The sequence below is a fragment of the Neurospora hispaniola genome, assembly GCF_033458365.1.
Source record: "Neurospora hispaniola strain FGSC 10403 chromosome Unknown B0T23scaffold_7, whole genome shotgun sequence".
NCBI classification, from domain to species: Eukaryota; Fungi; Ascomycota; class Sordariomycetes; order Sordariales; family Sordariaceae; genus Neurospora; species Neurospora hispaniola.
In genome coordinates, this window is record NW_026944412.1 from 1694625 (window position 1) to 1708476 (window position 13852).

A 13852-nucleotide genomic window follows, 5' to 3' on the forward strand; every position below is an offset into this window, starting at 1 on the left:
GCATTGATGTTGAAGTGCCAATACCTTAGAGGTATTCTGTGTTCAAGAAGAGTTGAGTTAGGTAGTAAGTAGGTAGAACAGTACCCGACCTAGAGGTACCTACTTACTAGAGAAGGATCTGTCGCTCGGGAAATTCCCGCTTCAATCCGGACCCCACGGCAAGGAATGTGGCACACGACACTCGACAGGGCACTCAGCGCTTGCGTCAGCGCTATGTAACCCACAGTGGACCTGTGTCGGCGGTCATCAGCCCTAAAAACGGGGTTGCGTAGCATTCAGACGAGAAGGAGAAGTGATTTTGCGGGGTCGTGTCTTGTCGCCCGGGCGTGAGGTGTTGGGTTTTTCATCGACCCCCGGCCGGGCCCTGGCTCTCTTTACCTATGTAACCGAGTACACGCACTGTTTTGACTGTGCCCCGTCCTCGCTGTTGGCGCCGCCGCCGGCCGGACGAGGAAACAATAAGAGATGAACAGCTCAGCTTGATCCCCACTCTCTCCCTTGGGCTCCAGCTGTCTACCATACCTGTCGGCATTATGTATATGATGTCTTGCTGAAGCCCGTCTCCTCCTCCTCCTTCTTTTCTCCTTCCCCCTTTTCTTTTCCTCTTCCCTTCCTCCGACTACCTTTTTGGCTATCTCTGTTGTAGTTGCCTTTGGAAGGAAGTTGTCGTGTTTTGCTTTTCTCGGTTTCAATTGGCGGTATTCCTGAGCGCGCTTCAATTCCCAATTGCAATCCCCTCCATCCATCATGGCGGTGGGCATATCGCGGGCCAAGTGCCTGATGATGCTCTTCGCGTTGGCCTCCATTGCTGTCCTCCAAGTTTATGCGCGTGGTACGCACGAGACGTACGGGACGGAAAGGAAAGCGAGTCCTTCGGACATGAGCTTGGAGGAGCTGGATGGGTTGTTGCAGGTTCGTTCACCTTCTCCGCCCTCCCCCCACTCATCTGCCTCTAGGTCATGATGTCGCCGACGACCCAACCGCTAACCCGTGGCACGCTTCTTCAAACATAGGATTGCCCAGTAGTCCAAGCCCTCTCCGCCGAAAAGGTCATCGCGCACGCGCACCAGTCCTCCTCCGCCACCGAGCGCCTCTTCGCCATCCTCTTCCCCGGCTCCCCCGCCGTCAACGCCATCCTCGCGACCCTGTACATCTCGGGCCCGCCTAACTTTCTACTGGCGCTGTGCCCGACCAACATCGACCCGTCTTCGCTGTCCGTCATGGTTGCCTTTGCCGTGGGCGGCCTGCTGGGCGATACCCTGTTCCATCTGCTTCCCGAGATCTTCATTGGCGAGGATAGCCACGAGAGCGCCAAGTTTGTGCTGGTCGAACCAAACAGGAACTTACTGCTGGGCCTTGCGATCCTGGTCGGGTTCATGACGTTTGTGGCTATGGATAAGGGCTTGAGGATCGCCACGGGCGGGGAAGGTGGGCATGATCATTCTCATGGACATTCCCATGGCGGTCATTCGCATGAGCACGGCGCGGCGACTGGTGTTGACGTGGCCAAGAAGGGCGATGCAAAGAACAGGAAGGGTGAGAAGAACGAGCTGAAGAAGAAGGATGTGGACGCTCAAGAGGAGGATGACAAGAAGGAGGTTAACCCCTCTGCGAAGCTGGGCGGCTATTTGAACTTGATGTATGCACCACCACACCACCACCGCCACCCCTTTCCACAACACACGTTAAAGATCACGAGGAAGCTAACCGCATACCTGACAGCGCCGACTTCACCCACAATATCACCGACGGCCTCGCCATGTCCGCCTCCTTTTACGCCTCTCCCACCATCGGCGCAACCACCACCGTGGCCGTCTTCTTCCACGAGATTCCCCACGAGGTCGGCGACTTTGCCCTGCTCGTCCAGTCCGGCTTCTCCAAGCGCCAGGCCATGGGCGCCCAGTTCGTCACAGCCATCGGCGCCATGCTCGGCACTCTTATTGGTATCGCCGTGCAGGAATTCGGTGGTAGCAGCGGCTCCAACGAGGCGGCAATGGGCATGAAGGAGGGTATTTGGGGAACCAGCTTAACCTGGGGCGACATGCTTTTGCCGTTCACGGCCGGTACGTTCCTGTATGTGGGCACGGTGGCGGTCATTCCGGAGTTGTTGGAGACGGGCAAGGATAAGGCCAAGGAGTTGAAGAAGACACTGGTGCAGTTCGCGGCTATTGCGGTGGGGGCGGGGATTATGCTGTATATCTCGTGGCATGATTGAGGGCGTTGGGGATAGACCATTAAGGGTTTGTTACTTTTGGTAGGGTTAAGTCAGGGGGTTGTCGTTATGGGTCAGATGTTTCGAGAACTGTCCACCATTGTTTTTAGAGATATGTGGGTATGGTGTACTTGTGAACGGTTATCAACGGCTGGAAAAGACTTATCGGACATGTTGAACTACATGAAGCCCGCAGGGTCAAAGGCTTCGTGATTACCTCTGGTAATGGTAATGGTAATAGACATTATCACAACCTCAACTCGGTGTTGACGAACCTACAAGGTCATGGTCCCAGTTACAGTGGAAACGATCACAGTCACCAAGCACACATCTACGTTCCAAGCCAAGTACTGCTTGGTCAAGCAATGTCGTCAGCCCCTAGAGACAGGCATAAGCACCGGGAAAAGAGTGAAAACTCCGCGCTACAAGCAATCATGGTGCCAGAGCATCATGGTATGACTCTTTCGGTCAGGTATGAGCCGCGGGCCATGTGCTACATGATTTCAGGCTAGACGTTGCTTCACCGTTAAAAGCAACTGGGCTGTTTTCACAACCGAGTCCAAGACCCCATCCAGGATGCCGTGAGCCGGAAACCCAATGCTCGAAAGCAAAAGCTGCATTAATAATCGGGAAAGGGATCCCTGACGTTGAATCTTTTGAACAATAACTTTAGGTAATAGCATTGTCTAAATCCCATGCTGAGTGGCCAGGGTAGCTGTCAGTGTGGTTAGCACGTAGCCTCGGTAGGTAGGTAGGTAGGTAGTGACCCATCCACTTGGGTCTCAACGGGGTCTGTGACGCGTGGCTAGCGAGTACCCTACATGCATACCAGCCCGGGCTAGGGTGTGTTAAGCGACTTGTCAATATTTTTTTGGATTTGCTGGGGTCGAAGGGCGTGCGATCTTCATGTTGCCCAAGGGAAGAAGGCTTGATCAGTAAACAACTGGCCAACTGATCAACCAGCTATTGGTACGGAGAAAGATCACGCTCGTGTTGAGTAATCTAGCGCCATCCGCTAGAGAGTTGACGATGGTGATATGCGGAAAGAATACTTCAGTTGCTTTGTAATGAAGCTGTGATTTGGGCCAGGGCTATTATGTCATGACGAGGGAAGGGCGTAGGGCGTCTTTCTCCTGCGTTAAGAATCTCAAGTTCAAGTTGGAATGAGTCGTTCGTCTGTCGTCTACAGTATTCTCATAAACGGATTTGGAAGGAGATATAGATCCAAGTGGAAACGGCCGACTACTAGTTCCTCCTAGTTTCCCTCAGCTCCGAGTCATTCTGCCCCTGTTCCTACCTACCTTTTCACACTTTTGCATTTCCACTACTGAGGTCACTGTTACCCAAATTTCTTAGCTTGAAAATTCGCCGATGACTCTTCTGTTTCAAAACTTGCATGTACTGTATGCATTACACTGTACCACAGCATGCAAGTTGTCCCGTCCTGTCCTGTCCTGTCCGGTCCGTCGTTGTACTCATGCCCGTGTAACGAGCCGCCCCCTTGCAGTTCACCGGTAGATGGACACTCGCAAATGCAAGCTGAGACGTGTCTCGCGCGAGATGGGAGATTCACTCTGCTTACTTCTACGTAACTTCAGACACGACTTATTTGGTGTTTACGGGAAGGGAATGATTGCTGACTGCATACGACACTCCCAAAGGGTTGGAGATTCGGTTATTTTGAGTTTCGTTTATTCCCCCAGACATCTGGAGAGTCAAAACTGTATTCGACAACTTATGACCGACTTTCGACCGAAGGAGAGCCGATGACAAGCAACGCTACTTGGAAAGACTATCATAGACAACCTTTTCAGTGGACCCGGATACCCAACCGAAGTATGGGTCACGACGGTCTGGTTGCGGAAGGGGACCTTTTTGCGGGCATGCGGGGCACAAGGCGAGAATGGAGGTTCGGCTAGAGGGTGCTTGTGGTGAGTAGTCTAGTGCGACGATCGAATCCACGTTCTCTCTTGTTGCCCATGGGGTTGTGAATGGCTGCTAGGTAGGGCCTTGATGATGATGATGACCAATTGACCAACCACATCATTGAAGGTTATCTCAAGGAGATCAGCTTCACAATTCAATATGCTAAGCCTAGGTAACCAAGCTGAGCCAAGATCCCCAGCCCATACTCCAAATAGAAGATACCATGAACGAATTCGAACTCGCCGTGGAAGAACCCGGATGACTAAAAAGTTTCATGAATATTCTTTGTCGTGAAGTGGTGACTGTTTTGGTATGATATACTTCTTAGGACGGCCCACACCACGCCTTGTCGTCGACAAGTGGAGAAGACGAACCTCCGTTAACGGCGGTGGGTTGGTGTCATTCGTCGATCAAACCAAGATTGGGCTAACGAGAATAGTGTTAGCGTTGCGCGAGCGGCCTGTAAGCAACTTTTGACGTTTCTTCACTCCTTGAATGATGCTTTCCATAGCAGAGATGCTTGGAAATCATCCAGCAAGAGTAGTAGAGATGGAAGGTTGAAGACCAAACCTAAATCATCGAGCGTGTTCGTACCAGTGATTAGAGGTACCGGAACCCATTCAAACATCTACAACGAGAAAAACGAGAAAAAAAAGAAAAAAGCAGAGACAAAGGGTACCACGAGGACAAGTGGTTGTCCACTTGAACAACTTGGCGCATCTTCTATCACAGCTTGGCCTCCAAGCCACCTTTTGCTTCCTTTCTCATTGTGTCTCACAACGACTGTCGTCTGGGGCTAGAACACCAGAGGTAAAAGTACCCGACCAGGCTGTGTCCCGCGGTCCCTAACGCTGTGGGAGGTTACATTGAGTGGTGAGTGTTCGATGTTCCCAGGCCAAGAGCAGCCAAGAACACCCCGCCTCTGCCACGATAATGGGGTCAATGGCGGATTATGGTCCATGTCGTGGTGACGCTGTCTTAATAGAGCCACACTCCGCTATTTCCCCTACACCCACAACCATCAGAAGAACACACTTCCATTTCAATCTTCGTTCAAGTAAATGCATAGCAATACATGACCCATGGACCAGCCACCTTGGCGACCCCTTGACCGGACAGGGTCGATGAGGCGTCAGTCAGCTTTCGAGACGCGGATGCAGAAGGGGGGGAAGCTCCAAAGAGCTGCCATAAGCGAGTCTCTTAAGCCACCAGGTCTCGGCGAGGACCTTAATGGTTAGGCTCAGAAGTAAGAAGTCTTGCACAATACCTATGCTACCACATGGCAATGGCTCTTTACTATGACTGGCTTTGTAAGTGACTCAGAAAATTGTTGTCTCTTCTAGGAATAGTCCCAACCAGCCGCATGGCAACCCTTCTATCATGTCTGATGCCATTATACACAGAATAGGTAAGCGGTCACACCTACCCCATGGTCAATCATGGATACCCCTTGGCGGTGGGCATGCAGCTGTGTACCGTGTAGTGTGTGCCAAACAGGAGGGAAGATTCCCTACCGTTTCTGCGGTAGGTATAAGGGAAGGGATGATCCTCGCCCTTTGTGCTACATTCTGGTTGGATAATCTACTTGGCGGCATCATTTATAACTCCTCAACCCCCTCCACGTCTCCCAGAACATCACCAGTTCGAGATCAGAACATCCACCTTACACACTTCGTCCCCGTACTTGGCTATTTCGACTAGCTACCGACCCATATTGGATCTATACTTCGCAACTACTCCAGTATCTCTTCAGACTCTTGCCACCTTACTGGCTTGTTCAGTCACGACCAACCGCAATGGTTCACAGGCAGGCCTTTGTGGCCGGTATCATCTCATCGGGCGCCTCCTCTCCTAGTGAACTCAGCAGCGAGCTAGTACTAGGAACGAATACCGCCAACAAACCAGCTCCTTACCAGAGGTCCAACATCGATATCAACATAACGAACCATTACAGCTCCAAGGTCTACACATCTTCCTCGCCTATCGTTGGCGATGTTACCATCACGACCAAGCGAGACGTTCGGTTCGACTCCATCGAAATCATTCTGCTCGGAAACACAAGGACAAAGACAGAAGGTGTGAACTCACCCGTTGAGATTGCACATACCTTCCTCAAGCTGGTCATGCCCATCCCATCGTCGACATATCCAGTGCCGAGGGTGCTTGAAAACGGAAAAACACTGACGATCCCCTTCAACTTCGTCATCCCAAACCAACTGACCATTGGGGCCTGTAACCACAACGTTCAGACGGACCAAGTACGAGATCAACACGTTCTGCTACCACCAAGCATGGGAAAGGAATGGGAGATAGACGACATGGCACCTACGATGGCCTCGGTCGAATACAGCATCAAAGCCAGGGTACTACACCAACCAAATTTGGGAGGAGAGCGGATCAGGATCATGGAGGCTCGGAAGTCCATCCACGTACTACCAGCCTCGCCAGAGGAGCCGCCTCTCAACATTACCGAAAACGACCAGCTTTACTGCATGTACAAGAAGAAGTCTCTGCGCAAGTTCCTCTCGTCCAAAATCGGGACACTGACGGCCGAAGCCATCCAGCCCAGGGCCGCCATCCTCCAATCCAACGGCCGAACCATGACCTCCACCCCCATGGCCCAAATCCGACTAAAGTACGAGCCCACCTCATCGCAACAGCTCCTCCCTCCACCCTCCATCACCAACATCTCCGGCAAAGTCACCGCCCACACTTTCTTCAACGCTGGCACGACGCCCACATTCCCGAATCTGGGTAACTGGACCGCCGACTACTCGACAGACAAGCGCGGAGTTTATTCGACATCCGTGCCGCTGCCCAAGCTCTCCGTGGTCCACCCGACGACCTGGCAACAACACCCTTGTTCGCTCGAGAGGCGAGACTCTGGTTACGCCAGTGACCGTAGCAGCAGTGCCTCTGAGACCGAAACCCGACAATTGATTCCCCCATTATCATCTTCATCACCACCACCGACGACCTCATCCATGCCCTCCTCCAGGTCCTCCTTCTCCTCTACGAAAAAGGCCAAACCCTCATCATCATCATCAATCTACTTGACCTCCACCCTCTCCATCCCCCTTTCCCTCCCTCTCGACCGCCGGACCTTCATCCCCACCTTCCACTCCTGCATCGCCTCGCGCGTCTACACCTTGAGTCTCTCCGTCACTGCTGCCATTGCAGGCAGCACCAGTGCTAGCACCACTTTCTCCCTGACACTACCACTACAAGTAGCAGTGGAATGGGATCCCGAGCAACAGGAGCAGCAAAGGGTGGATGGGCAGGGGTTGCCGCACTTTGAGTCGTTGTATGGTACTAATGGTACTAATGGTACTCATGGTACTACTGGTATGGGGGGTATGGAGGGAGGTATGGAGGGGGTAAATGAGCAGGAGGAAATGGCGGCGGCGGAGGAGCATTTGAGGCCGAGGGTTATTGGGTTGCCGCCTGATTCGTGGTATCGGGAGATGCAGATGCAGAGGGAGAGTCACAGGGAGCGAGAAAGTGGAAGGGAAGTGGTGAGGGGGGCTGATAATGGTGGTGGGCAGCAGCAGCAGCAGGTGAGGGTGGCGGAGGAAGGAAGGTTGCCGGGGTATGGGGAGGCTATTCTTACCAGGTGATTTTTCGGTCTTGTTTTGTCTTCATTTCCTTTTGATCTTTTCAGCTCCGTTGGCGTGATGTGTTTTTCTGGGCTTTTGGCATATCGGAACAAAAAATAAGTGCGGATACCGGATGTGGGATGATACCATGACGTGGATATGGATAGCAATACCCTTGACTGGACAAGGATGAAGATTGTACTTTGTTTACTTCCCCCCTTTTTTCTTAGTTGGATAACGACTAGGGGCATAATGGATAATATATGATCTTGAACAACCAAAGCCTATGTTAACATCAGCATAATACCCAGCAATGCACTCGAATGTTCCTCTTCCCCTTTTACTCCGAGTATCCGGCACGCGTTCCTCCCTGATAACCTACCTATTCTAATATCCTCGTCGAGGGCGTTACCACGTTCTCCTACCTATACCACAAGCCCTTGATTTGATAATACCATCCAACCCACCTCATCACAACTCAACAACTTGGACAGGATTAATCACCTTTCCCGTATTCCCATAAGTCACACTAGCATTCACCAACAGTGCCCCGTTATTCGATCCCGGCCCCTGCATCACCCACTTCCACACCACAGCAGTAGTCCCATGCCAAATCACCCTCGCAGCATCCATCGAGTCCATCCAAACTCTCTCAAACACCTTCCCAAAGTATAAACTCAACGCCAGGCCGAAATAAACCGGCAATAGCAAGAAATTCACCAGATTCGTCGGCTTCTGCTTCTCCCGCATCTTTGAACGAGGTTCCTGGCGATTTTGAGAGGCCGATTGAGAAACAGCTGAAACAGAGGCGGGAAACGAGAAAATGGAAGGAAAAGCAGGCGGAAACGGAACGTCAGCACCGCGCGCCATGAGCGACTCGTACGCCCGCTGGCACTCGTCGTAGTAGACGGCTTCGCGGCCGGCGCCCCAGTGGACGTGGCCGAACACGTGCAGCTTGGGCTTGACGCGCCAAAGCTCGGCGAGGAGGCCGGCGCAGCCGAGGCCGAGGTCAAGGTGGTGGCGGGGAGGGGTGTGCGTGATGAGGATGTCGGTTTCGACGGGGATGCGGTTCGTCCAGGGGTGAGAAGCGCGGTCGTATTGGAAGCTGGGAAATTGTAAGTAGGATGGAGGCGAGAAGACAGAAACGAAAGTGAAGAAGAAAAAAAAAATAAACAAAGACTCACGCATGCTCCGGCCCTCCACATCTCGGCACCCCTCCCCACCCCCAAACATTCAACCTCCTCCCCTTTGCCCTCCCCTCAAACTCAATCGTCATGACACCTCCATTTTCCCCCTCTCCCGCCATCCCATCCAAATACTGCACTCCCTCCGGCCACGTCAACTCTGCATCCCCCTTACTTCCCTCTCCAAACAGCACCTGCCTTGCCCCTTCTTTATCCAACCACCCATCATGATTGCCCGCCACCACCAAGACCCTCTCAAACCCTTTCCGCCTTCTAACCTCCCCCAACCAATCCAACTGCCTCTGGATACTCTCCCTACTCCCATCATCCGTCAAGTCTCCCGCATGGATCAGCAGACCGCCCTCTCCGTCGGGAATCCTAGCCAGATCAAGCTCATAATTATGTGTGTCGGAGATACAGACGACGCGGATGGGCGAGATATGCGAGGGCGGGTGGAAGGCGTGCCCGCGGAGAAAAAGAAATAGATGGTAGAGGTGAGTGACGACAAGGCGGAGGAAGTGGAGGTGGATGGGAATGACGAAAAAGGGCCAGGATTGCATATCGGTGAGGAGGTGGTCGAGCGGGGTTGGGGGGTCCCATTCTTCAGAGCGGAGGAGGTGGAGGCGTTGGAGAATGGCCGTGATGCCCATTTTGGTCCGAGTTTGATTTTTTGGACGATGGTTTGTCGAGCTTGAAGACTTCAGTTGAAGATGGATGGGGAGGTTGAGGATAGGATGAGTTTCCACAAGGGAAGATGGTATTGGTGTGGGGACTGGTTCGTCGATGGGGGTGACGTGTTTGGGCAGTAACGCTCTCGAGTTGTTCGTGTGGTTACCAACACCAGATAGAGTTGGGTTGAGATGGTACACTGAGACAGAATACAACTTGTTCGGGTACAGTGCCCCTTCCCCTTCAATGATGTAGTCTAGTTGGGCGGAAGTTGGGAGGTGGAATGATCAAGACCTGATGGATGATGACGCGCGGGGTGAGCCCTGCCCCGCTGCGGGTAACCTTGCATTAGGGTAGTGTACTGTACAGTACCGGTACCTGAATGCCCCTGTATGTACCTACTCTGCAGATTCCAACATCCTGGCGCCTTCCATCTCCTCGACTTTCACTTTTTCTTTTCGGTGTCTGAGAGGCCATCAAGGTAGCAGACCTAGGGATGGGTGTGACCGGGCTCATGGTGATAACTTCAGGTCTATAAATACTTCCTTCCATTTGCCTTGTCCTGGGCATGCCTACAAGGTCCTCCGGCCTCTAGCAGCTCTTCGCCAAAGGTATCACGAGAATGCTCCCAGACATTGGCAAGAGAGTCAAGTCATTTTGCTACCTTACATCTATCGACAATATTCAATGCCTGTCAATGTCTCGTACAGCAATGCGCTAACTGAATTTGCGGGTATAATCATCGCTCTTCTGTCGTTCTTCTTGTTTCTTGTTTTCTTTTGCCTTGACATCACTCCCAAGCTCCCACCTGTCGTTACAACGTGTGACAACCTCCTGCTCAGTGAACCTTTCATTGCGCCGCAGTTACTCCAAGAGAAAAAAAAGTAAGAATCAATATTCAAAACCCGCCGTGTGAAATGCCGCTCGCTACTGTCGTGATACCGATTGGTAGAACACGACGGAAATACAAAAGTTACACCTTGGATACCATCAGTCCCGCGCTGGAACAAAAGGTAAGAGAACAGAAAAGAATTAATCGACTTTGATGGCGCTGTAATTCTCCACAGTCAGCAATTCATTCATCATTTCACTTCATTGAAAACCCAACGACAAGGAAAAGGACAAAGACAAAAAAACTCACCCGTATATCCTCCTGACAAAAGCATAAGCAGTCAAGAACCCCACCGTGCCCGTCAATAGCCCATACACACAGCACGCCATAAAGCTGTAACTAAAAAACAGCAATGAGCTCAGCAGTCCCGTGATGTGCAGCTTAGCGAAATAATACCACGTGCAGTACAAAAAGACCCAGACGGCACTTCCACCACCGATGAAAAAGCTCTGCCACCACCAGTGGTAGTTCTCGGCACACAGCTGGATGTAGATGCTCACCACCGTCACCTCGGCGACCGTCACGACCAGGAGAGACAGGACGACTGCCAGGAACCCGAACACATAATAGTAACCGCTCTTGTCCTGCCACATGCTCTGAAACACAAACAGCAGCTCAATGAAAATGACGGCAAAAGGGATCAAGCCCGCCAGCAGCACCGTTCTCAAGCCACGGAGGTACCACGCCTGGACGGGGATCTGGCGCGGGATGGCGCTCGTCTTGGTCGGGTGCTCCCAGGCGCCTTGCTTGCGGACGAAGCCGTACCAGGAGCCAACGTAAACCAAGGGCACCTGGACGCAAAGCCACAGGAAAATGATGGCGATCAGGGTGCCGAATGGGATGGCGGTGCTGGAGGCCTGAGCCCATACGAACAGGTTGAGGACGAAGACGATGGAGAACAAGAGACCCGGAAAGAGGACGGCGGTGACCACCATGTTCTTACGCCAGCGTTGGCCGCCAAAGGTCTTGTATACGCGGGCCGAAAAGTAGCCCGAGAAGAGACCGGCGAAAACAAAGAGGCCGACCCCGAAGCTGACGAAACCGCCGCGGTAGCTGGGGTTGATGATACCCAGAGCGCTCAAAAGCACGAGTCCGATGGCCATGAAGAGCAATTGCATTCCGGAACCGACCAGCGGGGCGAGGAGGTGGCTGTAGGCGGGCGTGCGGAAGACGTCGGCGTGGAGGAGCTTCCAGCCGGTAATGTCCTCGATGGCTTCGTCGTCGGAATCGACGTCGGCAAGACTGTCAGGGCCAACCTCTTGTTCCAAAAGCCCCGGTACTTTCTCGGTAGCCGAGGTGGCCTTGGTCCTGCGCTTGGCTTCGACGTCGGCTGATCGAGCCTTGTATCCCCGGATGTCGGATCGAATGGTCTTGGCGACGACCATGAACACAACGCCCGTCAAGACGCCGCAAATGATGAGCGAGTTGACGATGGCCAGCCAGTGGATCTTGTGGCCATCCACCTGATTGACAAAGTAGAGGTCCCATCTTCTGTGCCACTCGATCGAGGTATCCTCGCGAAAGTACACCGAGTAACTGTAGGGAATGGTGAGCTTCGCATCGTCGTCATAGGTGTCGTCGTCCTCGACATAGTATGATGACCCGGGGCTCAACTCCACCGTCTTGTTAGGCGCCAAGTAGAGTTCAAAGTTTTGCTCTACGTCGTGGAGATTCGCCGGGCACCCGTCGACATTCTTCTTCACATCCGGACCAACGCTCTTGGTATACACTTCGAATCCAACCACGACCTTGCCTCCCTTCTCCCCATCCTTGCCGGGGGCCTTGCGATACCGGATCACGATCGTGTGGTGGTTGTTGAGGTAGTAGCGGGGACGACCGGACGAGAGATCCGTATAACCCAGCTTGAAACCCGCAGCATAGTACTTGCGTGTCTTGTCGACCGTCACGAAGCTGGTAGCGCCGGGGAGGTTGTCGACAATCCACTCGACCACATAGCCATCACGGACGAGCTGGCGCGCCCGCTTCAGTTCCTTCCGGGTAATCACGCGGTTGCAGAGAAAGTTGCACTCGGAGTCGTGCTTCATCCTGAGCTCCATGTCGGACACCTTGATGCGGTCGCCGCGCAACACCTCGCCTAGGTTGAGCGGGATGCTCTGTCCGCTCAACAGTCCGCCGAACTTGTGCTCGCCCGTGGGCGGACAGACAAAGGGCAGGTCGTAGTAGGCATACTGAAGCTGCGTGTTGTCCGAGTAAACCTTGTTGACGAGGAGTGGGATGGCCTCGTCTTCCTTGTAGCTCTTGACGGACCAGCCTGGGATATAGAAGGCATGGACCTGGTGGCAGACAAGCAGTGCGAAGAAGGCTGCCCACCGTAGCCCGACGGCCCCAATGGTCCGCTCCATTATGGTGTGGTTCCCGAAATACTGTTCGGTCGGTACTGTCGTTGCAAAGTCAAGTCATACAATGGGTTAGAGTTGTGTCGATGACTACGTAGGTCCCGAGGGACGGGAGGCTTATCGACGTGTAACGGTATGTATCGATCGATATACAACAAGTATGAATAAACGGGCCGGACACCCGCGGGAAGCTCGTATTCCGACCGCTTTGACGGATGAACCCCGCTTGTGTCTTTTAGTTATAAGGACGCCAAAAAGAAATCGATAAGTCGGTTGGGGTAATGTCTCTCAGAATAAAGTATCAAAGTGTCTGGTATGAAGTTCGGGTGTCGGGGACGAGGATGGGGAGCGTGATCGTGATCGTGATCTCTCGTGGGTCCTGCGGAGTCTCGGCGACAGCTTGTGGTTTCTCTGGGGTTCCAGAAAAAGGGGTCCTCTTGTTTAGTAGCGCCTGTGATCCCTACCTGACAGCAACATGTGCCTGTGTTGTACGTAAAGCGAGGGTTCCTTGAGGGTCCAGTTCGGAAAAAAGGGGGAGGGGGGACGCGTCCCTTGCGAGGAGGAAAGTGTCACGGTCACAGAAGAGGAAGAACGAATGGAACTGGTACAAAGTACCACGTCGAGCGGTTGGACAAACGAGTGCAATGAAGTAAGAGTAATGGCTTAGTATAGAAGGCACAGGGCCACGGAGATGGGGCACAATCTTGACGGGAGTCGCGAATGACTCAAGGTTGGGTTTCGTGCAATATTAGTATTTGAAGGACGTGACTGAGGAGTGTTCAGGCCAAAGACCCTCCAATTTGACAGTGTCTGGCCGTCCGCGGGGGAAGGCCCCCGGGGGCGACTCTCGCTTGCATGTGGATGGGGAATCCTTAATTGGAGTGGGACAGGCTTGCGGTCTCTCAAGCTCGCCTATCTCTTTTGGGAATAGCGTTTTGTAACGGGGAGACAGGGCAACAGCCGCTGAACTGGAACATGTACACTAGCCTAGCGCTTGGGCCAAGTAATCCAGAAAT

General features: G+C 53.0%; 4 protein-coding genes across 4 annotated transcripts; 2 read left to right on the top strand and 2 right to left on the bottom strand.

Annotated features, from left to right (window-relative positions):
- The first annotated feature begins 393 nt into the window (after window positions 1–393).
- Window positions 394–2541, top strand: B0T23DRAFT_344012 (ZIP zinc transporter-domain-containing protein). Its single transcript, XM_062835937.1, has 3 exons — window positions 394–912; window positions 1014–1639; window positions 1723–2541. The coding sequence occupies exons 1-3, from the start codon at window positions 748–750 to the stop codon at window positions 2213–2215; spliced, it is 1284 nt and encodes a 427-aa protein (XP_062689957.1). The 5' UTR covers window positions 394–747; the 3' UTR covers window positions 2216–2541.
- A 3034-nt stretch (window positions 2542–5575) lies between these two features.
- On the top strand, window positions 5576–7755 carry B0T23DRAFT_446731 (uncharacterized protein; the record flags this gene model as incomplete). The annotated part of the gene is made up of 2 exons (XM_062840976.1): window positions 5576–6258; window positions 6388–7755. Exons 1-2 carry the CDS (start codon window positions 5935–5937, stop codon window positions 7753–7755), a joined length of 1692 nt encoding a protein of 563 aa, XP_062689958.1. The 5' UTR covers window positions 5576–5934.
- A 259-nt stretch (window positions 7756–8014) lies between these two features.
- On the bottom strand, window positions 8015–9876 carry B0T23DRAFT_386766 (Metallo-dependent phosphatase-like protein). Its single transcript, XM_062837644.1, has 2 exons — window positions 8919–9876; window positions 8015–8839 (listed from the first exon to the last, which is right to left on the bottom strand). The coding sequence occupies exons 1-2, from the start codon at window positions 9566–9568 to the stop codon at window positions 8206–8208; spliced, it is 1284 nt and encodes a 427-aa protein (XP_062689959.1). The 5' UTR covers window positions 9569–9876; the 3' UTR covers window positions 8015–8205.
- A 671-nt stretch (window positions 9877–10547) lies between these two features.
- B0T23DRAFT_215747 (uncharacterized protein) lies at window positions 10548–12979 on the bottom strand. Its single transcript, XM_062833637.1, has 2 exons — window positions 10729–12979; window positions 10548–10638 (listed from the first exon to the last, which is right to left on the bottom strand). Exons 1-2 carry the CDS (start codon window positions 12840–12842, stop codon window positions 10620–10622), a joined length of 2133 nt encoding a protein of 710 aa, XP_062689960.1. The 5' UTR covers window positions 12843–12979; the 3' UTR covers window positions 10548–10619.
- Window positions 12980–13852: the final 873 nt, after the last annotated feature.

Coding starts and splice junctions, on each gene's coding strand:
- B0T23DRAFT_344012 (XM_062835937.1), top strand. CDS start 748: ATGGCGGTGGGCATATCGCGGGCCAAGTGCCTGATGATGCTCTTCGCG. Junction 913..1,013: donor AGCTGGATGGGTTGTTGCAG/GTTCGTTCACCT, acceptor CTTCAAACATAG/GATTGCCCAGTAGTCCAAGC. Junction 1,640..1,722: donor GGCGGCTATTTGAACTTGAT/GTATGCACCACC, acceptor CATACCTGACAG/CGCCGACTTCACCCACAATA.
- B0T23DRAFT_215747 (XM_062833637.1), bottom strand. CDS start 12,842: ATGGAGCGGACCATTGGGGCCGTCGGGCTACGGTGGGCAGCCTTCTTC.
- B0T23DRAFT_386766 (XM_062837644.1), bottom strand. CDS start 9,568: ATGGGCATCACGGCCATTCTCCAACGCCTCCACCTCCTCCGCTCTGAA. Junction 8,840..8,918: donor TGTGGAGGGCCGGAGCATGC/GTGAGTCTTTGT, acceptor ACAATTTCCCAG/CTTCCAATACGACCGCGCTT.